The following is a 25,122-nucleotide window of genomic DNA, read 5'->3' as shown; positions in this document are numbered from 1 at the left end:
GTGTGTGCGCGCTTGCATAAGTGTGTGTCAGTGCATGCCGGTGTGGGTGTCTGTCTGCGAGTGTGTGTTCTGTACGAGTGTGTGGGTGTTTTCTATGAGTCTGAGTGCGCTCGTGTGGACGTGGCTCTCTATATGCTCCTGTGTGTCTAGATGGCCTGAGGACAGATGTGGGTTGCCCGGCATTTCAAGAAGTGAAAGCCACAGACCTTTAGTTCCTTATCTGTTGTGTGCGTAGTGTGCAGGAGATCGAGTCGAGTCATGAATAAATGAAGTGACAGAGACGAGAGCGGAGCGAGGGAGAGACGGAGAAACATGGTGAGAAGAAAGGTCTGACATTATCCCTTTGGAAAAAACATATTTCTGAAAAGATGTCAACAAGCAGCAGCTTCAGGATACGATGGAGGAGAGTTTACCTTGTGGATCTGAGCTTTAGTTGAAAACATTTAAGTACATACTGTAGATAAATAACTTAATAATACAGGCATCCCATTCCACTCGAGAGCTGAGATCATAATTCTCATCCATGACAAACAGCGCACACATTACCTGTCCAGCCAGGCTAGCAGGCTCTTGGCGGCCGTGATGAGGTCGACCACAGAGGTCAGCAGATCGTTGGGGAGCCGCCGCGAGGTCCTGCTCTCTGATTGGCTGCTGCGACGCCGGCCGGAAATGAAGTTCTGCAGGTTTTTGGCCGAAGCGCCGAGTTTGTGAGCCAAAGTCCTGACGCTCTCCGTCTCAAGACCTGAGTTCTACACACACAAACACACACACACACATACTGTCCTATATAACCAAACGAGGACTGTGACTCTACACCATCCAAGTGAGGACGTCATCGTTTTTAAAGTGTAATTATAAACTTTTTTCTTAGTTTGTGATTGCAGCTGTTAAGAGATGCAGAACTTTGATGCAGCACAGAAACAATTTACACTCTGCGATCTATTACTTTGTGCATTCAAGCGGAACACAAGTACATTACCAGCTGCAGCTGTGAAGACGGCTAATGAGAGTCCAGCAGTGCACCGAGACTACGACACATAACACACATACTCACCAGAGCACAGAGCAGGTCGACAGCCTCCAGGATCAGCTCCTGGTGTCCGATGCGGGAGACTCCCAGCTCCTCTAATTCGGCGTGGCTAATCCTCAGCAGCCTCTCCCCGCAGACACCTCCGCGCTCAAACACACACACATACTGTTGCAAGCAGTCGTCCAGACCTGCAGAAAACACACATATTACGAGGGTTACTCAAGATGAAAACACGCAGATTTGTTCGAAAATTGAGATAAAGACTATAATAGAATAAATATAGTTTTTCTTCCTGTCAGAGACCTTGTACTGTTCTGTACATATTACACTGGACATATCCTGGTTTGACACCATAATTACTATATTTTTATGCTTCAGTATCTGGATTCACTATGTTAAATCTACACTGCAAAAAGACACATCGCTTAAATCCATAACAATTTCTAACAATCTTAAAAGAGAACACTGTTTCAATAAATGTTTGCATTTGAAAACAGTTGAAATAATCTAACTTTAAGCATTTCTTCACTCGAGAGGAAAGACTTTGAACCTGCATAAACATGTTTTCGGCTTATCTGGAGAGCAGAAACACGGTGTGAAGACTGACATATCACCTTCTTAGTATGTTGATTTTAAGATTGTTTTTCTGGCTTGAAAAGAGACAGGAAATATTGGGAGGAGAGAGCGGGGGATGACGTGCACCAAATGACCGGCAGTCTGGGACTCAAACCTGTGATCAGTGCGACAAGGACTGTAACCTCTGTGCGTGGGGAGCCTGCTCTGCCACCTGAGCTAAACCTGCGCCCTATTATACTTTGAATTTATTAGCAAACAGTTGCTCATTTAATCATCCAGCAGATATGGAACAACATGAGCATTCATTTAAAGTTGTGTTTATGTTAACAATAAATCTAAGTTCACTATTAACTCTCCTTTCAACAATGTTTGAGTCTCCAGGAACTCCAGGTGGAAAACTCTGGCTCTATAGCTGCTAAATGCTACGCTATGTTCATGCGCTAGTTGCTTACTTTGCCTCCTGTTATATGCTGTTTGTAATTTAGTCTACAGTTAACTTATCAGTGCTTTTTTTCATAAAACATCATCTGTTGTATCTGGAAACAATGCTGACTACAGCTTTAAAGAGCAGCTCCAGTCATGTTTTAAGACATACAAAATGCTGTGCTTGAAATAATTAATAAATAAAAGCCTCTTTTTTCTGCAAAATACATTTAATTACCTTGTAAAAATCCTTCCATGGCATCTCTTCCTTCTCCCTCATTAAAAATTCACGATTCTGCATAGTCCCCGCCCACTATGCAAATACGAGTACAACCACCCCCTCCATTGTGAAAACCAAACACGTCTCTGCCATCATTTTGTGGCAACTTGTTGAAACTTAGCTAGCCTGAAATGTAGTAATTAGTAGTAGTAACGTTAACGTTAGTAGTCGGTAGTGAGTTTGCAAAAATGACGATGACAGTTACAGCTGGCTCGTGCACTGCGAAAGTGGTTGCCATAGGTTGCACATAATGATATGCATAGCGTCACCCCGTCCATTAACGGGATTGGCTCCTTAGGTTTGTGACATCACAAACCTGCCAATGTGAAAACGTGTTGTTCAGCCTGTCCTTGGTACACTGCAGTTTAAAAGCAGACAGGCCCAGCCATGGAGATGACTGCTGATGTTGTCCCTGATATGTCTTGTAGCACATGAAGAACACCACATGGAGATGTTTACAAGGTTAAACACTTGATTTTCACTGGAGGGGGGCTTTAAGATTGATACAACAGTAAAGATGACGGAAGTTTTCCGATGCCTCCATGAAACATGTCTGAGTTTGTTTTAGGGTCTAATGTGACCGTGCTTCTACTTTGAATTCATTTTTTGATTACTACAAACAGTAAGTTGAGGGTTGTACAGCTAAAACAATGTGCTAAAAGACAATAAAACACCCTGTAGTTGAATGATTATTGCTCTATAAAAAGGTATAACAGCTAAAGATTGGGTTAACTACGGAAGCCTGAAGCAGACATGTATCCATACATTTTATTCACTCCGTTTTCGAGAGTAATTTCTGGTTGTTCTCTTGTGATCTTGACCTTTTTATCTCGTTATCTCCAGATAACAACGCTGCACTGTAACGTCAGATAATCATAAAGGAAAGGGGGCGGAGATTAGCGTGTTGACACAGGTTTTGTGTTCCCATCAGTGCCAATTGTAGGTTTTCCCACTAGGCAAAAAAGCCGGGTGTTAGTGGGTTTTTTGACCAGTGGGAAAGCAGCTTTTGTTAACAACAAAGTATGGTTATTAGAAATAAATTGATCATCTAATTTAGATGTAAAAAGTGACAAAGCAGGAAAGGAGAAGAGTTGATAAGGTCAAATACGGTCGATGAACCATCTACGTCCAACAAGGGAACACTATCTCACATCTCTTATAGTCCTCTGTAACACTATTACGTTGCCACATCATGGCTTAACTGTTGCTTTAAGGTGTGTTTATGTAATTGTATCTGTTTTTATGGCGAATAAGAGACGACACATAAGATAGAAAGAGATTATGGGCACTAGACACAGGAGGGCAATCTTATTCCAACCACACCATCACTCTTCATGGCGAGTCCACGGCTCAGACTCTCCTCAAAGAATCTATTCCCTGATCGATAACCACACACCTCCCTACTTGAAATTATAGGTTTTGGGCTGAAATCCAGCAGCTCTAATCAGCTTTCCCTGCCATACGTTTCCCCCTCTTCACACTCGGCCTATAGGGAGGACAGATGCTTTTAGTCTGCACACAAAAACGCTAGACACATTTTCAGTTTGTCTCAGATAATACAACAGCTGCTGTGTAATGTTTTTCAGACGCTCAGCTTGTTTGCAGTTTTGTAGATTTCAGGCGAATGCTGTTTCAAAGCCACAGCGCGACGAGGGAAGAGTGTAAAATACGGTTCGTTTTGAGAGACACCTCAGGGCAGAAAGAGCAATTTAAGGTTTGTTTTCTTTCTATTTCACATAAGGCAGAAAACATTTTGTTCGATTTATGAGCCAAACATTTAACTTTGAGACCGTTTCACCGAACGATGGGTGCAAAGAAAGAGTACAATTAAAGACAGACAGATAGTCCCTGTTTCCCTCTTGAACCCTAAAAGGCCTGATAGAGTTGATGAGCAATAGTTGGACATATATCGTAAATGGTAAATGGACTGTACTTATGTTGCGCTTTTCTAGTCTTCCGATTACACTACATGTCACATTCACACACTGATGACAAAGGCCTTGGAAGTGTCAACTTCCAATCAGGATCTATGCCCATTCATACCCAATGGGAGCAAGTTGGGGCTCAGTGTCTTGGCCAAGGACACTTCGACATGTGACCGTAGCAGTCAGGGATCGAACCCAAAACCTTCCAATTAAGAGACGACTGACTCTACCACTGAGCCACAGCCGCCCTAACGCCATTGTGGCCAGTCTGCTTTTTCAACACTTTCTTTCACCACTTTCAGATGCATGGCTGACACGTTTAGATCTCCTAACGTGCTATATTGTGTTCAACTAGTTGCAACAGCCCGAGTATCTTTCTTTCCAGCTATTCGTTCTTAACACCTTTAACTTGCAAAGAGATTATTTGCTTGAAAATTTAAAAAAAATACTACAACAGATGTTGACAAGTTTAAATCCCCAGGGCATGATAATGGAAACCTTTGCACGGCATTACCTTCTGACAACAATGAAAGAACACTGTGATGGATTACAGAGCTGGAACTAGCTTAAGTCTGCTTCAGTCATTTTCAACCTGAATGAAAACCAAGTCCCAACAAGTCCCCCAAACTAAACAATATAACTTCACGTCATTACCTTAAATAAGACTTGTTAGTATTTTCAGATGTGGTTCCCCTGATGCAAGGACGTCATTGCCCGACTTTTTAAGATATGCAATCACTTATGATATTATTTTGAGGAGTAATGAGTGGAAAAGCTGGTGTTGATAAATGTATTTTTATATTGGCCTTTTATGCCTGTATTGAAATAGAGATGACAGTGGGTAGTTTGGGGATGGCAGGCAGCTGAGAGTGGGAGTGGAGCCCGGTGCCACCACAACGAGAACTGTAGCCCCTGTACGTGGGACGCGCGATTTAACCAGCGACCCAGCTGATGTTGTTTTATTGTTAATTTAGGATAATGAATTCTGTCCCCCTGACATTTTATTCACAATTGGAATGTATCTTATTCAAAACAAAATATATCTGAAGCTCTAAATAATATCGAGCTAACTGTTGCCGCTCTGCTCTTCTCCTCTCTCTCTTACCTGAGTCTAGGGTCTAAGGATGGAGGGTGTTGCAAGCTGTAAAGTTTGTAAAGCTCCTTGAGGTCGTTTGGTATAATCAAGACGATTTCGGGCCCGATTCCCCGCTTCCGACAAAAGTAAGCAAAGTCACGGTACTCTGATGGTTCTACAGATGATCTTGCCAGTTTTTCCTGTGGTGTGAGGTATGTTAAGAGTGATTCTACTTCCCCAGATCTTCTCGGAAGAACGTTGTGGCCGCATCGATTTAAAGCTGTAAATTAAGTAAGTTAAACCTGTTGAGGATTCGAGATCCTGTCTTGTGGGGGGAGCCCAGAAGAAACATAGCCAATTAGAAGGAGAAGGAAGCACAACAACCTTGGCCATGGCAGCAAAGCAAACACGAAGCATAATGTGAATTTCATCACCAATTCTTCCTGCCCGTTGTCCGCCATGTTTGTTTACTCGGACTCGGGTTGTTGGTGAATGAATCTGTTAGTGTGTGGTGTGCTGTTTGGGTCGTATCATTGCTCTCCACACACTACAGGAACGAAACTGTTCAATCATTATTCGTTGGCATGTGTGGGCTCTCTCACATTTTCAGCATCTGTTAAGATTTCTAAATCTTTTGGCGAGGGCCGGGCATAAGTTCACCCGACTAGACTAACAGTTGGTTGACAAACTCTTGACCTTTTTAGCATTACTCAGTCGCTAACAGGACAGAGACTTTTAAAGGACTCATTCATATCATTGAATCCCAACCCAAACTGTTGCTCTTTTATGCAACAGTTGATACTCTGAGGAGAATTAAAAAATGTGCTTCCTTTTGGACTCTGTGGCTCTCCCTCTGAGGTCAGCAGTGTCAAGACGGGTTTCCATTGTTTAATGGCGCAAGCCTTGTTGGTCATAGTTCGCCTAAGTTGAATTGGATGTGAAAGATGTGTGGGAATTAACTCGCCAAAGGACCTTAAACAAACTCTGTATCTGATACAAGAGGCGAGAGACTGGAACAAAAGAGGTAATGGATGGACAATCAGGCAGCCACCCAGGTACGGCATTACTCTCTGTTGGATTGTATAACGTCTGTGTTGTGAGTGGGACGGTCTCTTTAGATCTGAGAGTGAATAAGTGGGTGGGTGCGTGCATTGTTCGTGTGTGTGTGTATGTGTGTATGTGTCCGTCTGGCCTGGCCGGGTTTGCTGAGTCAAAGGAAAAGCAGATCAAGACAGAGCGGCTCAGCTGCAGCCCCTGGCTCCCAAAACAATGAATGTATCCAGCTTCTAACCTCTTAACAAACAGCCAACTGGCAAACACACGCACTCCTAACACACATACACGCACACTCACACCTCTGAGGAATGAGCATTGATTTCCCCCGCCTCAAGTCCCCGCTTTATAATACACTCATCTATCATAACCACACTAACAAAGATGGGGGAAAAAGAGTAGGAGGAAGAGAAGGAGAGAAAAGGAAGAGGAAAAGTAAAGACCTCGTAAGCCAGCTGCTAAATTGCATTCAAACTATTTCACACGCACACTCACAAATTCCATCTCTCATCAGCGACGAGCAAACAGCATTTGTCGCTTTCCGCAGCCTCACATCGCTTCCTCTCCTCCATTAGCTGCCACATCTCGGGTCTAAATGAAGCATTCAGTTCAGAGAAAAGCCATAAAGTCGGTCGAGTTGGAAAATAAAGAAGTTGGCGAGTGAAATCCATTAAATAAGCAAAAAAATCACGATTTAAATGTTTAAAAACAGATCATTTACCTTTAAATGAAACTCTAGTTCAGTTTGGAAGATAAAGCATCGTCTTTTCTCCGTTATCTTATTGTGGAAGGAAATTCAGTCCACTATCTAGACCCCCAAACACTTGAAGTCGATGAGCGATAGCTCAGCTCACAGCTTCCACTAACAAGCATGAAAGGACTTAGATAAGAATTAAGACATCAAACCGCTCAGATGTGATTTGTGTGGCTTTCAGCTTTCATATTTGTTGAAGGTCACAAGTTAAAATCTTTGACGAGTTTCTACCTTGTGAGATATGTAAATGTGTTGACGTGATTGAAATTGTTAATATCTGTATAAATGGGTCTTGTGGCAGAAAGTAAATAAGTACCGTAACGCAACAATGTGGAGATACTTTTTTTGAAACTTTCCATTTCTACTCTACAACATTTTAGAGCAAAATATTTCACTGTGCTAACTTGTTACTGCGAGGATGTAACATACAGAACATGATAATCTTCAAGAGGACACTCAGAGCTTGAGGTAGGAGGTTACTAGCGTAGCTTAGCATAAGGACTGGAAGCAACTGGAAACAGCTAGCCTTGCTATGTATAAAGTTCAGAAACCAGCATCTTCAATACTTGTTAACGAGCTGTGTTTTAAAGATGCTGGTTTAATTTCCAAGAGAACAAACTTGCAGAACAGGGCAGAACCATTTACGGCTTCGTTATTATAGGTTTTCTCTTACTTTGGACAACGCTAGGCTAGCTGTTCCTCCTTCTTCAAATTTTGTTACGAAGCTATGCTAATCCATCTAGCTTCATATACATGCACACTTCCAAAAATGTCAAACTATTCCTTTAAAGCATCAGCAATCGCTATTTTATGATGCCAGTGAATTAACAATATAGCTCCAAAGTTGATGAACCGTGTGTATTATGACCTTATCGGGTTTTTTTTAGATTTATTGTGAAGTGGAGCTTATTGTTTAGCTTTCCAGCCCACAATTTTACCATTCTGGTTGACTCCAACAGTTGTCACAGTATTGTTTTCTGCGCTACAGCAGGTAGCTGTCTGCACAGAAAAACCTGTAAAACCTGCTGTACTCTACCCGCTCATCAAACAGCAGACACATTTAGCATCAACCATAGCGGAGCATTTAGCTGCATACTAGCCAAATGTTTCATCAGTTGGATGTCACGGCTTAAAGAGAGTGAATATAAAACTTCCATTCCCCAGGTCACCAAAAACATATCTCCAAATGAATGTTTAGGTTTCTGTGTGAGTTTTCGATTTGTACATAAGAAACTATTTGCTAACAAATTTAATGAAATAAAATGTCTTAACGTGTTTCCACTGTGCCCAAGTGGCCAAAAAACTGTTATTGCAGGTTTAACAACATATTAAATAATAATAAAGTATAAGTAGCTAAAATGATTAATTATAATCAATTATTATGCGGCTGTGTTTAATACTTGATTCTGTTTGGTTAATTACGGCATTCCGAGGTCTGCTATTTCTCGATAGCAGACCGTTGCTATGAAGAACAGACCGTTGCTAGGGATGCGGTTCTCACACAATCCGGAGGACAATACAGTTAGCTCATTTTAAGAAAGCTACAGAGTTCACCGTTGCTTTGGATGCAGCTCTCACTGTGAGTATAATGGACTATTTTTAAACGGACACCGAAAATATGTATTTTTTAATCCATTAAATAATTTCCAAATCAATATTTGGTGTCAAATAATTACAAACAATACATTATCTCTTACATAACATCATAGCACTCTTACAGGGGCTACTATACTAACTGCTGCTCATACCTCCATACATCATCACACATGTCATTCTCGTTCTATGTGCAAGACTAGTGCACAATGTGGCCAAAGTTATATGGATCTTTTTTACAGTTTGTGTTCGGGGCCTCTGGGTCTCTTTTTTCTCAAGAAATCTTAAAGGTAAAGATTCAATGTTTGACAGTACTGGACTTAGTGGAAACAGTTGGGGAATACCTTCTCATGTTTCAATGTGGCAGTCTTCCCCTGCACAAAACCATCACCATGAAGAAATGCTTTTTCCAGTTTTATGAGGAAGAACTTGACTGGACTGCAATGAGCCCTGACCTGAGGTCCATCCAGCACCTTTGGGAAAAACTGATACGGAGACTGCAGGCCAGACTTTATAACACAACATCAGTGGCAGAGCTTACTGGTGCCCTTGTATCTGACTCCCTGCAGCCAGGCTACACGATTTTGGTGAAGACGTTGCTGTGGTGATAGCAGCAGATAATGACCATGGTTTTGGAAGAAGCACAAATGGGTTTAGGTTTGGTCTTAAAGTGCTTTTATACTTATTGCTATTTTTACTCATGTAAGGTGTCTGAGCACGTTTTTTAATGAGCATTAATAGCTGCTGATACCTCATAGATGTGAAGCTGATTTGAACAATGTTGGCTCTCACAGGCGGTGTTACTACTGCAGAGAGAGGCAGAGAAACAGAAGGGGAGATATACACTGTGTAGCAAAAGTTCACTGATAATCAGCATCTCTTATCACTGGCAGTGAGGGAGAGCGTGAATGCCCTGCATACTGATGAGTCAAATTGTTAGTGACATCGGCGAGCGCGCACTCACACCCACGCAGAATGAGATAGAAACCATAACCGTGCTATACAGTTAATACATAACCTTCATACAGTATGACTGCTGTGTAGGACTCATTATTTTTCTGCAGTGGTTTCCCATCTTTTTTCAAATGTTTCCTCGCAGCTCTGGGAGATGGACTCAAATGCCCCTTTATCAACAGGGCCATTTATTTCAGCCATTTCACCTCTCCAACACTTCTGGCTATTTCACCATCCATCCATTACTTTAACCCATTTATTTAGACCATTCATGATTTATTTATTTAGCTATTCTAAACTATTTTCTATTACTTTAACTTCAAAGTTTGTGCATTATTTTTATGGATTACAACCCTTTCAGCAGACTATACCAACCAGCCATTACTCTTTGCTAATGATATCACCAGTTTATCCATTATTTAGCTAACCATTAAAGAGTTTATGGATTACTTTAAGCTGACTATTACATTTAGCTAAATATGTGAACTGATAGCTAATGATCTCAGCCGTTTATCTGTTAGCTAACTCTTTCAGTAATTCATCTTCCAGCCAACTACCATTTAACCATTACTTTTAACTTGCAGTTTCAACTGTCCATCAATGTCTTTAATATGAATTTTATTTGAGGTATTTCAACCATTTATATCTTCTAATTTTAGCTTCCTGTATCAACAATTTATCTTTTAGCTAACTACAGTATTTGAACTAATTATACATCACTCTTAACTAGTGATTTAAACCGTTTAGCCATAATTTAGCTAACAATTTATCAATTACTTAAAGACATTTGAAAAGTATTATCCATGCTTTTAGTTTAGTCTTTACCCATCACATTTGGCTAACTCATAACAGTACTACATCCATCACTTAGCTAACTATTTCAGCTATCTATTCATTACTTTGAGATTTCAACTGTAAATCCTTAACTTTAAGCTACCTCTTGCAAACATCCCTTAGCTAACCATTTCAACTATCTGTCCCTTACTTTAAGATATTTCATCCTTAACTTTAAGCTAATTCTGTCAAGCATCCCTTAGCTAACCATTTCAGCTATCTATCCCTTACTTTGAGATGTTTCATCCTTAACTTTAAGCTAATTCTGTCAAACATCACTTAGCTAACCATTTCAGCTGTTTATCCATTACTTTCAGATATTTTAACTTTAAATCCTTAACTTTAAGCTAACTCTTTCAAGCATCCCTTAGCTAACAATTTCAGCTATCTATCCCTTACTTTGAGATATTTCATCCTAAACTTTAAGCTAACTCTTTCTAGAATCCCTTAGCTAACCATTTCAGCTATCTATCCCTTTCTTTGAGATATTAACTTTAAGCTAACTCTTTCAAGCATCGCTTAGCTAACCATTTCAGCTGTTTATCCATTACTTTCAGATATTTTAACTTTAAATCCTTAACTTTAAGCTAACTCTTTCAAGCATCCCTTAGCTAACCTTTTCAGCTATCTATCCATTACTATGAGATTTCATCCTACACTTTAAGCTAAATCTTTTAAGCCTTTATACATCACTTAACAAAGGTGTTAGAGCTGACTTAATATGTGATGTTGGTTTTCAATTCAAATGGTAATTTCAGTTTTCTAATTAGTAGACCTACCCCCTGGTAACTCCACTAATAACACCTGAGGAATAACTGTTCTACTGTAAAATTAAATGCTAAAAAGATAGCCTTCCCGCTCTCAATTTAAATGTTTCTGGGGGTTTGTTGTATAATGGTGTGTAATCTGTACAATCATGCACTCATATCTCCGTACATACAGTATGCATGTGTGTGTGTGAGATTTAGAGATTCATGTGCGCGTATGTGTTTGACTGGTAGAGAAAAAGTGTGATTCATAGCTGACTCACACACTTAACTCCCACAGAGGCACACTTTTCACAACAGCAGGCGAGCCAAACTCCTACAAACACCCTCTTTCTCTCTGTCACACACACACATCTAATAAAACTAGATTGTGCGGTGACTTCTGGGATGTTCGAGAGTCCTATAAAAGATCTGGCCCTCCCATTCGGGTTATGTGTCATCTGTTCCAAGCACTCTGAAGCTTCGGTAACAATAAAAGTTAGATGAGCTTGCACTGTGTCCCTGGGATTTGTAAATGCAAGATGTTAGAAGCCCCCTGGCTGTCAGAACGAAGTTTATAGCCGGAGGGTTGGCAGTTTAAATCCCAGAGTTGTTTGGTGAGATTTTGCATGGGGGAAATACACCAGGCAGATTCTTGTCCATTAATAGCTGTCTTTGTGCATTTGGTGCGGATTTTCTTGCAGTTTGGGTGAAAATGTTGGTGTTTGCTGTCTTGTGCTGTTGCCTTTTCAGGTTGATCTCAAGTGTCAGGTCGTCTGTATTACTTTTCTCTCCCTGTCACGTCACTATTAGTCCTATATAATTAGGAGAGCTAAAAACAAAAAAGCTTAAACCTCAAGTATGAAAAGTCACTAGAAAGAGGCAATTAAGCCAAGTAGAATGCTACTTTGCCCCAGGCAATTAATGCTGAGAAATATTCACTTGAGATAGACATTTTCTTCTCGGTAATTTGCATTTGTCTATAAACAGAAAACCAATTTGTGTCATGGGGGAGTTTATCCAGGTGCCTGTAAATGTCTGTTCCCATCTGGTAAACTTGGGAAAATGTCAGTTTAATTTCAACCAAAGCTATGAGCCCAAAAGTTTGCAAAGGTGCAAAATGATTACAATTGAGATTGATCTTTTTGAGGCAAAATGTATTAGTTGGTAAAAAACAATTTGTAAAACAGCACAAACCAGACAGAATATTAAGTTTTTCACACAGTGATGACAAAATCTTTGCATTCTTTTAGTCGCTATTAGCAATAACAACAAAAACGCTGCGACATTAAGCCATGTTTTTAGGGAGTGCCTTCAGCTTTTTTAAGCTCATTGTTTTTGGATGTCCAGCCCAAAATTGTACTTTTTGTCCCAATGGTCTTATCATCAACATTTTCATCAACACTTAGCAGAGACGTGGACTTGAGACTTGGTGACTTGGACTTGAGTCGACTGGAGTCACAGTGACTTGAGACTTGACTTGAGGCATGATGACTCGGATGACTTGCGTGTGTTCATAAGTTTGAATGTTAGCTGTTAAATATAAAATGATACAATTCAATGTTGTCAAGTATGTATGCAGCACAAACTGGGAATAATGACATATATGATAATGTCATGATTGGATGACTGGCTGTCAGTCAAACTCCTTGCTATGGCAACACGCAACCTCAAAGCCCCCAAAGAGAAGCCTCATCAGTCGAACTCGTTACTACTCAGTACGGTCTCAGAGCAGACCATCATCATGGCTGCGTCTGTGCCAAGATAACACAGATACAATTCATTGTCATACTTTTTGAACAGGTTATATTAATTGGCCAATAATATCATTATTAGATGGACTACTAACACCTTGTCTTTTCTCTTTATAAAGACCAGATACTACAGATTAGAGTGCTGGATCTTAGGTGGGGAAGAATGACTTGAGACTCGCTTGAGACTTGGACCAAATGACTTGAAACTTACTTGTGGCTTGAGCAAAGATGACTTGGTCACAACACTGGTATTTAACACCTAAAAAGCATTATACTTCCCCTAAGAGTTGGTAAGGACCAAAAGCTGAGCTAAAAGTAATTACTATTGGACTTATATTCACCTGGTGGCCAGAAAAATGCCCCGTTATAATAAATGCAAACGTTGTACGATGTCCTGTATGTTGCTTTGTCTGCCAATCTTTCCAATTTCGCATGGCCAATGTTATATGTTCACAATAACAGTGGAACATACTATATCACTTGGAAATCTAAGCAATGCTTTCATCAGTGTTCCCTTGATTTCAGAGACAAAAGCAAGCTAACTTCTAGCCAGCAATCGTACATTTTAGCTTAAATGACAGCTACTAGCTAAGGTTAGCTGTGTGTGTTAGCTGTTTTTTTTATGAAAAAAGGGTATCTTAAAAAGGCAATTGATGGCTTATTGCATATCATGTTTAAACACTTAAGCTTATGTTTTTCAATTCAGGTAGGCCTGTAAGACAGAGAAAATGATTGTTATATTGTGGTGTGGCATTTTGGTTCGATAATAATGATAATTTGCTCAACGGTTGAAATGTAAATTAGCACTTTATTGGCTCAAATTAGAGGGCTTTCCAAACCTCTTGCCTTGACTCTAATAATTCTGCCTGTTACGTGCAGTGGAAGCTTAAGTTTATAATGAGAAAATCATTGAACACAACATTAATCGATTAGTTTTAATCACTGAGCGTGCTTCAGTACGTACATGCCCTGACATAGAGCTGTGTCATGCTGGAGTGGCCTGTTTGGCCTCTGAATGACCGAAAACCTTATTCCCCTACGCACCACTTGTTTTGCTCTGCGCAGACAAAATGGGGCAACAAACATAGCGTCTGACTCGTCTGATGCAAACAGTCGGATGTTTGAAGTAATCTAAACCCTCATAAGTCTTGTCATGTCTCACCTTAAAGTCTAAACAGATCAATCCCACAGACGGAAAAATCCCCTCTGATCCTAAACGCTGTGACTATCACTTTGGCAGCTTTCTCTTGTGTCATCAGATGTGCTCGCATGCTGTCGCCGCAATTTCAATGCAGATTTTTCAAGTCGAATTCATGCAAGGGAAATGAGGAAAACAATTCCCTGTGTGAACAAATGATAACACAACCGGGGGGCTTAAATTTCTCAGCATTCCTAGCAGTGCACTGTAAGTTCTCATGTTACTACTGAAGTGCACCACTCCCATATTGTTTTAGCCCCAGACGTGCCAATGCAACAATATGCCGACCTTTTGGCCCCAAACGCCTCTGGCATGTGTGATCTGTGCATTTTATTGTACACACACACAAATACAGTAGATCACGTTTCCTTCTGTCGCCACAGACACACCCATGAGACCCAGCATGAACCGCATACCACACTCAGGCACGCCACAACGTTTGTTGTGTGTGTGTGTGTGTGTTTGTGTGTGCAAAAGCAAATGTCCGAGGACCCGGGTGCAGCCTTCTGTTCAGAGCTAGTGTGTGTGTGTCTGTCAGCTGTTCTGCACAGACGGTCTGAGACGAACAACTCACCATCCACCCACACACTGACTGCACACACACACAAACACACACAGACATACACAGGGGCACATATAAACACATGCCATATGCACATGACCAACCGATAACCCGTCCAACGATGAGGCTCTGAGAAACTGACAGTACATCATGTAAATAAATCCCTGTCACGATTTTTTCATCTTGTGTGTTTTTGTGAGTCAATAATTCCCTGACCTGCTTTTTATGCAATAAACAGACCCGGTGAATAACAGCTACAGCTAATATTAGTGGTTATTAGTCATTTTTCTCAGTTTATGTGGAGGGTGGGACTTTGGATCGGGCTGTGTTTTGTGATACGAGCCAGATGAGACATGGAGGGATGATGCATCTTGGTGCTGCCTGTGAAAAATGTCGCTGATTGACCTGATGGGGGCGCTGCTAAAGGTCAAAAAGGCAAATTTTATAGGTCAGAAAATGTGGCATGCAGGGGGTGGCATGTTGGATTCCACTGGAATTTTTTTACTTCAGTCGGAGGGTGCAGCCTTTACATCATTACAGACTGATTGGGGCGCTTTACTTTGAGTAGATATTTAAGACTTTGAAAGGTGTTTGCAGCTGAAACAACTGGTCATAATTCAATACATTTTGTTGACTAGTTAAATAACATTCTCCCAATACAAAATGTACGCAAATTGTTTCTTTTACCCTCAGTTTATCACGCTATAAGATACATAACGTTTGGAGAGTCACCGTTTTTATGTTTTTTGGGGGGAATTTTGGACTATTTTGATGCGTTGTTTAAATTTAAATTACAATTTAGAGCTTAATAAGACCAGTTTTAGTAATTGGCTCAAAACCTCATGAAAATTACCAACAGACAGACAGAAACAACAGAGAAGCAGGAAATTGTTAAGAGTTATTTTACTGTCGTGATGTTTTTACAACAGGACAATGACCCATGTAAGCAGTGCAAAAAGACCACGACAAAATCCAGCATGTGGAGAGTCTTCATTAATTCATTTAAGAGAGTTTGTCAATATGGATCATTTCTTTGGATCTCCATTATTTGAGGACATTTCTGAACAACAATCAGCCTGTTATTTGGAAAAATGCTCTGAATAAGAACTAGTTTCTGGCTTGTAAATTATGAGTCGACCATGGTAAGTGCTGCAAATCTAAGCTAACCTCAGGCTCCATTCTGCATAAACTTTTTAATACCACCTCTTGACCTCGTGTTTGATGCTTTTGGGTGGAAGACTTTAATGACTTTCATTATACAATCCCTCATTTTGTGAAAGCACCCAATACCGCCCCAAGATCTCATTAATTTCCACGTAACTCAACCGTAAAGTGCGGTTAGCCTCAAAAGAACTGACAGCTTGAAACTCAAGATATGATGGAAACCTTTGACTGAAGGGCTGTAACTAACGATTATTTGGATTATCGATTAGTTATCACTCATAAGAGAAAATAAAAAGTGGAAAAACAGTAAAAACAAACTTGAATTTAAGAAGTTAGATCCAGCAAATGTTTCAGAATTTTGCTTGAAAAATAAATGAAAACTTTTCGATCGATCAAACCAACTTCAAGGGCCAAAATAGTTACAAACTGAACAGAGCCGTTTATAAAGTTCTGCACGACCTTCACATAGTCCCATTCTTTTTCCCCAAACTGGACATTTATCACTTTTTGTATTGGAACTTGCACTTACAGTTTTGGCATCACAGCAAAAACTCTGCTGTTAATTTCAACTAAATTAAGGTTGGCTAATAACTCTGATTAATGGCCTGTTCTCAACTATGGCTGGTCTCATTTTGGCAGGTGGTTTTAGGTACGGCCTGATTGATAATGGTGCTGCATAAGGAGCCAAAATAAGTTGTTAAAAATGACTTAAATGAGATGTAAATTAAATAAAAATAACTATGATGAGTGCAAAACATGGAGCCTAACGGAACATGTGTCTGAGCGGTCTCACCAAAGCTTTTGGGAACATTTCAACATATTAAACTCTTATGTGGGAAATGCACAAAATATAGAGTCTGTCATATTGTCTATATGGGCCCATTATCGAAGTATAACCGAAGCGTACGGTCGAACAGCAGTGTGGAATCTGGAAAGCACAATGTCTCAGCAAGAGCCATTTCTTTTTTATGGGTAAAAGAGTTTTCTAATGCTCACACAGGCCCCTGGGTACAGACCTAATCAGCCTGGCTCTTGAATTATGCATAACTAAAATCCCCTCATCTGATAACTGCAACATATCACAAGCAGTGTGTAAACAAAGCTCAATTACATTTTTGGATAAATGCTCATTAAGGGTTTTCTTTGTGTGCTTTTTTTAATTAATGTTGTTTCTGTAAAGTCTGTCTTCTACTGCCTCATGTTCCCCGATGTCAGTTTGACAGCACTTGAGAGGACAGGAATTTAAATGTTTAACACTACTTTCAATCTAAGGGGACGAGTGAAATAGGCTCAATTCTGCTTTTATAGTACTTTTATCGTTAAAAGTCTCTTCTCGCAGAGACAGGAGGGCCAGAGGGGCGGCAGAGGTCTCCTGAAATCCCCGAATGCCCCCTGGCAGAGTCTACAGATGATGGGCTGGCTTGTTAATATCAGAACCTCTGGGGAGACGATCAAACGTCTACAATAACCAAAAAGAGCCAAGAAAGAGACACAAAACATGACCTTACCCAAATAACTACAAAGACAGAAAAAAAGAGATGGATTATAACCACAAAGAGACACCAAATTACCTCAGAGATTCAAAAGGACTACAAAGAGACAGAAAACAACTACAAAGACACAAATAATGACATCAGAAACACCAGACGACCTCACAGAGATGCAAACAACTACAAAAAGACACAAAGCAACTACAAAGAGACGCTTGATAACAACAAAGAGAAACCAAATGGCCTTACAGAGATACCAAATGACTACAAAGACAGAACTAAAGAGATGGAAAATGACTACAAAGAGACAGAAAACAACTACAAAGAGACAAATAATGACATCAGAAACACCAGACAACCTCACAGAGATGCAAACGACTACGAAGAGACACAAAGCAACTACAAAGAGATACCAAATGGCTGTACAGAGATGCAACACGACTAAAAAGAAGCAAAACAACAACAAAGAGACGCTTGCAACAAAGAGAGAAAAAAGGAGTGTTGACCAAAACGACTACAAAGAGACACAAAATAACTAAATTGACATAAGAAATACCAGACAACCTCACAGACAGACAGACAGACAGACGAGCTTGTAGAGATGAAAATGGCTGGAAAGAGACACAAAAAAACAAAGAGAGATGCAAAGCAACTACAAAAAGAACCACACAGATGGAAAAGTAACACAAAGAGATTAAAAAAAGAAGAAGATACAGACAACCACAAACAGATGCATGACAACCAAAGAGATGTAAAGACCACAAACTACGATAGAGAACAATCTCATAGAGACATGAAATGTCTGCAAAGAGATGCAAAACAACTACTGAGAGGCGCACAACTACAAAGAGATGTATAATGACAGCACTGAGATGGAAAACAAACACAGGGACACAAAAAGATCACAGGTATGTGCATGACCACAAAGAGAAGGATAATGACCACAATGAGATATAAAAGGAAACTAACGAGACAAAAAACAAGAAGAAAATAACGTTTAAAAAGATGTAAAAGAACTGCAGAGCTATCAAAAATTGCAGCTAATTTTTCACCTTATTTCATAAATGAATATTCATTAGTCCCCCAGTCTGCCCCCACCCCCACCTACCCTCGTAAAAGTTTCTAACCCCGCCCCTGCTCACAGCAGTGAAGTTGGCTCGCTCTCCACCTGTCACTCACACATTACATCATCACCCCCTGATCATCAGGTGCCGGAATGATGCATCGACACACACACATATACACACACACACACACCTCCCACGCACCATAACACCTTTCCAGCCTCTGTCTGCCCTGCTTTTGTGTTTATCAGTCGTGATCACTCAGCGCGTGCGTGTATGCGTGTTTATCTACATCGCGTGCATCCAGGTGTGTAAGTCGTGACATTTCTTACTATGTAAGGGATCTGTGTGTGTTTCTCCAGCCCTACCTTTCATCCAGTCCACCACCTGGTTCGTACTCCATTTGCTCACCGGCTCCATCACCAGCGCCATCGAGGAAACTTTGCGCCGACTCTCCGTTGCGCGCGAGCGGTGTTGTGAACCCAAAACAAAGCTCTTTCAGCTGGGCACAGCTCCCCCCTGCGACCCTCCCTCCCTCCTCCCTCCCTTACTTCCTCCCCTGTCTCCGCAGCCAGGTGTCTCCTTTTTTACACTATCCCGGTCCGGTTCTCCAGTCCCTGGCTCAGTCCGGTGTCCGGTCCCGTTAACGCAGCGGAGCCCTCAGTGCGGGACAGTCCGGGCGTGTGTGCAGCGGAATCCGGTACATTTCCCTGCTCGATCCGGTATGACATGTGTCTCTTCCTCCCCTCCTCCCTCCCCTTCTTCCCAGTGCACCAGTCCGGTTCTGTGTTCCCGGTATGAGTGCGTGCGTGTGTGAGTGTGTGTGACAGAGGGAGATAGAGAGGAGTGTGTGTAGGTGTGTGCGCAGCCGGTCCGTTACCGACAGCAGCAGAGTAGAAAAGATAAGTCACCCCGGACTCAACACCCGGCTGCATCTCTTTCTCTCTCTCTTTCCTCTCTCTCTCTCTCCACCTCTCTTCAGATATGATTAAACGGTGCACGCGCCCCGTGGGTGGCTCCGCGCGCACATATCAGTGTATTTCCCTCTGGAGCGACAGAATCATGCAGATAAGAAGGGGGAAAGATATTCTCAGAAGATGTTTAATCAGGCCGTGTGTGTGGGAGGGAGGGACAGTGTGTGTAGGTGTGTGTCTCTCTGGGGACACAGGAAAACAGGGGGTACCTACACACTTTCCGCTTCAGCTGCTGCGCGAGGAGACTTAATGAATCCGCAGCCAACCTCTCCACCTCCACTCCAAAGATAATTTGTCTGTACCCTCAAACCATTTGTGCTGTCTTTCTCTCTCTCTCTCTTTCTTTCTCAATGAGAGTTTTAATTTGTTAATTTAAGTGACGCAAAATTAGTAAGCCAATAAAGATGATTAACCACTAGGGGGCAGTAGAAACAAATTGCTTATACTGTATAACATTGGCATAGCTCGTTCAGAGTCGACATGGCAAACAGTTGCCTGCCTATTCAAACTCAGTCCATCTGCTAGGCAGGATTACCTGGCCGATACTACCTTCAATATATTTCTATCAGCATTCTTGTTGTACAAAAATGACGCCAACATACCCCTGGAAGTGCACGCTGCCATCTTGCACATTTGGAGAGTCTGCGCAGTGGAGATTAGCTGGTGGAGCAGCGGTATTAATGTCCCGCCCCTTCCGCTAAGAAAAACACACATTTAACTAACCAAAAAAGACGTTGAAGATCTCTCATGTCGGGACACTCGACAGCAGAACAGCTTCTTGTGTTTGTCTGAAGCATAAATTTGTGGATATGAAAAGTTCAAAGTCCTCGCTGTTCCTCCTCTACTCTGCTACTCATGAACAGATCGGCTGCAGGAGAGACAGAGCTGTCAATCATAAGGTTACACCCCCTTTTTATAGCATCAAATAACTAATTAAAGCTAAACATTTCAGAAAAACTACATAAATCAGCCTGCTAAGAACTAACAATAATGACAGAAACCATGTTTGAGAAAAAATTATTTGTCGTATATTTTGATTTTAAAGTTTGACTCATGTCCCATCTGTTAACATGGAGGAGGCGGGCTTTATGAGCTATACTGCAGCCAGTCAGCAGGGGGCGATAGAGACGGTTTGGCTTCACTTCTTACACAGCTGATAAAAAACATAATGCAGAAAATAATGCTTGGGGTTATTTACAAATGTTGTCGTCACCACTAGTAGTTTGTCCAGCGGAGGGCGCTCCGTTCACGGTACTCTCAGCTCTAATTATCTGGTTTCTGGCTGGAATCAGTCAACTATGTTCGATAACATTACACTGTCTTAAACAAAGTTGGTGCATAATCTAATCTATTACTTACACATCCAGCAGCAACATGTCAACATTCTATATGTAAAATATTAAAAACGCATTCACAATTACCCAGAGCCCATCATGGCATCATTAAAATGCTTGTTTTATAAGCCGTTAATTAAAATACTCAATGGGGAAGCAGCAGATCTTCAACAATGAAATCAATTGTTTCAGCATTACAAAAAATGTTATTTTTCAAAGTAATTTAACGACATTATTTCCCCCTTGGTTGTAATGGAGTCTAAGTAGAAGGTGTCATCAGCATAAAATACTTTAAACAGTCCTGTGACATTGTTGCCTCCACCTCAGCTCAGATACACATTAATTCTCTTTGTGCTGCCTACAGCACTGAAAACATGCTTTAAAAAATTCAACAGCAGCATTGTTTTTCCAGAAACAGTCATTGCATCCACGTGCAGGCAAAACCCACCTACATGGTAGTTTTAGATAGAAACTGTAGGAGCTTAGTCAGAAAATACTGCTTTTGTAATTTGGTTGAACCCTTTGAGATCTTTTTTTACTGTTTCCATCTTCAGTTTAATTTCCATATTTAATGTGCAAAATCAATTCAGTGAGCTCCATCAATGGGTTGCATTCTCTGCATCGTTCAGGCCAGCACTGCAGAGCCACACTGTAACAGTGAATAAAACTCTTCCTAGTCACACTACTGACTTCTTATACATATTAATGTTGACCAGTGGGATGTTAAGCTAACACATTGTTGTAATTTCAGTCAGTGTGATCACATAATGAGAAAGTATGATTAGTCCATTATTCAATTTAATCAAATCATTAAAGATTCATTACCTGTGCTACATTAGAGTGTGTGGGTTGTGGATGTGTGTTAAAGGAGAACCCACACACACACACACACACACACACACACACACACACACTCAGTTATAACAAAGGAAGAGACTGAAGATGAAATCTGATCTGTTGCTTTTGATTTGATTCACTGCTGCATCATCACCCCTGTAGGTGGATGTATGCACTCACAGTGTAGAGGGTGTTTGCCTGTGAAACAAGTGGGGACCACGCATTTTTCCTGACCCAATGGGGACCTCTGCTGGTGACCGCTGTGGGTCATAGAGTGTGAACCAATAGTGGTGCTTAAAGCTATAAGTCAATGGCATTGACCATAGTGTCTACTTGTTACCTCTTTTACTCCTAGTTTGGAACTTTTTTTGAGACATGTTAAAGCAGTGTTACCCAAACTGGGATACTAGCACCCCTAGGGGTACTTTGGAGAACTGCAAGGGGGACTTAAGACTTTTGACAATAGCTTTACTGTCAACTGCAGAAAGAAACACAATCATGCTCACGTTTATGTTTATTTGTTACATTGTATACATCCACACAAAGCCAGTTCTGGTATTGAAGGACCGATTAAAAATCAAGAAAATTGATTTATGGTTGAAACAGACACAATAAAATATTCAAAGAAAGAAGTGAAAAGCAAAAACAGAGCCTAGAAAATATTCTTAGCTTCAGGAAGAATACATGGGAATGCTTGATTTAAACAATCCCCACATGCAAATCAGACACTGGCGGCACAGCGCTGTATTTTAACTTTTTTAACCAAAAATATTTTGCTCTGGTTAGTCGGTACTTTGGTGAACATTTTCAAAAGGGATACAGTGTTACATAAAGTTTGACAGCCCCTGTGTTAGGTGACTTTTGGCAACAATAATTGTGAGATCTCTTGTTAATTTGAAAAATGTCAGAGTAATGAAATTAGTGCCTAACTCACCAAACAGTAGGACTACAATTCAAGCAAGGCACAATTCACCCTTTTAAGAGTGGTGGAAAATAACTAAGTGCATTTACTCAAGTAGGCCTACTTGTGCTTTATTCAAGACTTTTCTTCCCGTGCGTTTCTACTTCTACTTCACTGCTTTTCAGAGGCAAATATTTTATATTTTATACTTTTGGCAGCTTTAGTTGCTTTACAAATTTACTTTGGAAGCAAACCAGAATATAATCAGCATATTATCTTTGGTAAAATCCTTACTTGAAGGCACATAAAGTAGTTCAAAATGAGCTCTACCTCAGCCAACTACATCAGTTAAATCCTGCTTTAACATTCCCAGTGAGTCATACTCGCCAAATCACATAATATATCCTTTCACCATTATTACTCATCACTGGCATAGTATTATAAAACAGTCACTGGGCCATGATTTAGCATTGTGAACTTTTACTCTTAAATCTGTACATTACCTAATTATTACTTTTACACTTAATCAACCTTTTCAATGCAATGTTTTATATTTGCATGAGACTTTTTATCAGCCAGAGTGGTTTAAGCACTTTCATTTAAGTAAAGGATCTGAAAGTAAAGGATCAGAATACATCCTCAACCACTACATTTAAGGAAATGTGTGGAGAGAACTTTCTGTTCTACGTTGGGTCAACCTTTGACCAGACATGTTCATAGCTGGACAATGGACTATGAAACCATGACACAAAGCAGCTAAGTCAATAAGGGAACTGATTATTTATAATCTGTAGATGATAACAGTGACTATCCAATGTGTGTTGGTCGCGTATCCAATACCTAACGTCCAGATTGAAAATATAGTTGGGTGATGTTCCCTTTATTGCAAGGATGAAACATGCAGAAAGTGATTACCATTTGATGAGATGAATTATGATAAATCCAATGCTGTTGTTGTCATCCTGCATTAAGTGTACGTGGTAAATTACGGTTAAGTTAAGGTAAGTCGTCAAAGTAAATCAGTCCATCAATATGTACACAAAACTATTTACAAATTAGAACACAATGAGACAGGCTAAAATGACTCCTACAGCGAAAGACGGATTAGAAAATATAAGCGCAATCAAAGAGAAATATTTGTTCACTCTGAGGTGACAGTGGTCGGTCGGCATTAGCAGCACAGGGGAAGTGGGCGGTTTAATTCCCACAATAGATTGGCTTGCCTTAATCTGTGCACAAAAAATGACCACACACTTTGTAACAGGACATGCAAGTGTAGATACAGATTTATTGGTCATTATACAAGAAGAAATATTACATATGTGTAAAAGTAAATCACCCATAGTGAAGTGAACAACTGATGATTAGAACAGTTATTAGTAAAAGACCCACACAAGAAGAGGAATCTAAAAACCAGCAGTTCTTTCTCCACTCATTTCCACTGCATGTTGCTAAAACCTGAAACATTTACTTAATTATGCAATAGCATATTTTCCCAAATACAGTCAAGTTTTCTCTGAATCAGTAAGCCATCGTGTCATTGTTGTGTGACGTTATCAGCAAAATTCCCCCTCTATGAAAACACCAGACTGTGGTTTGTCCCCTGACTCTTCAGTTCCCGTCAGCGCTACAGTGTGTTTTAGTGACTTTCAACTTTTTCAGCTCATAACTTCGCAGTTTTTGTTTAGTGTGTCCACTTTTATCAGCACTGACTCAGCAAAAAAGCTCTGATAAACCCACTGAATTCTACCTGTACAGCACTTACTATCAGACAGACAATTTGGATTACTGACACAAAATACAATCAATTTATTAAGTACAGTGATTAATTACAAATTAAGCCACATTTACATGGTGCAACATGGTAATGCTTGAACATAAAGACAAATAATTTCAATATAAAATATATTTTTGAGTACTTTTTAAAAAGTATATTTCTCAACTAATACTTATTCACTTTTACTTTATGGGAAAATGTAAGGTCTCAATACTCACTGGTAAAGAGTAAAGATATTTCTACTTTAAATGCTGATAATTTATGTCTTGTTTCCTATAAATCTAGCATTTTTACAGCAGAATGAAAATATTATAATGTAACTAGCATCATATTATTATTCAAGTCTCCTTCTGCACCGGTCTACTAAATAACCAAATTTGTACCACATGCTGTTTTTTTCATGTAAATTTAACAGGACATTTCTCGACAGACCTTCTTCTATCAGGCTTAAGATATATTATTTACCGGCCACGGAGAAGAGGAAGTGTTGATGACTGTCTTGCCTCTTGATTTACAATAGTTATTATTAGCGTCTTTAGAGGAAGTGAGAACTCCCTGTACGATAGATTTAAAACTGAAAGAAACAATGAATGCGATGAATCAGAAAACCTTTCCCTAAACAAAACCTTAAATTTCCTGAAATTCTCATTTTAATTGAAAGCTGAAAGGCTTGAAGATAATGTCATTTCAGGTTAATAAGCCGCTTATCACCACAAGTGGTCTGCCCTGTTTTCTAACACTTTCACTTCCTCACTCAACTCATGAGAAAGAAGACAGTGATGTCAGGCAGAGCGAATTCATTTACTTTATATTTTGACCAAAGA

At 40.2% G+C, this 25,122-nt stretch overlaps 1 protein-coding gene across 1 annotated transcript in view; it reads right to left on the bottom strand.

Annotated features, from left to right (window-relative positions):
• The window catches only part of cnksr2a (connector enhancer of kinase suppressor of Ras 2a), a 66,516-nt gene extending 47,172 nt beyond the window's left edge, over positions 1-19,344 (bottom strand). Inside the window, exons 1-3 of the mRNA XM_069667277.1 lie at positions 18,844-19,344; positions 1,055-1,218; positions 547-749 (exon numbers count right to left, since the gene is read on the bottom strand). Coding sequence (XP_069523378.1) covers positions 547-749; positions 1,055-1,218; positions 18,844-18,907 — 431 coding nt within the window. The 5' untranslated portion in view covers positions 18,908-19,344. The remainder of the gene's footprint in view (positions 1-546; positions 750-1,054; positions 1,219-18,843) is intronic.
• Positions 19,345-25,122: the final 5,778 nt, after the last annotated feature.

Source organism: Semicossyphus pulcher, unplaced genomic scaffold, assembly GCF_022749685.1.
Source record: "Semicossyphus pulcher isolate SPU_LCO1_2020_fin unplaced genomic scaffold, fSemPul1.0.p SCAF_18, whole genome shotgun sequence".
In the NCBI taxonomy this organism is placed as follows: domain Eukaryota; kingdom Metazoa; phylum Chordata; class Actinopteri; order Labriformes; family Labridae; genus Semicossyphus; species Semicossyphus pulcher.
This window is presented reverse-complemented; position numbering and strand designations above follow the sequence as displayed.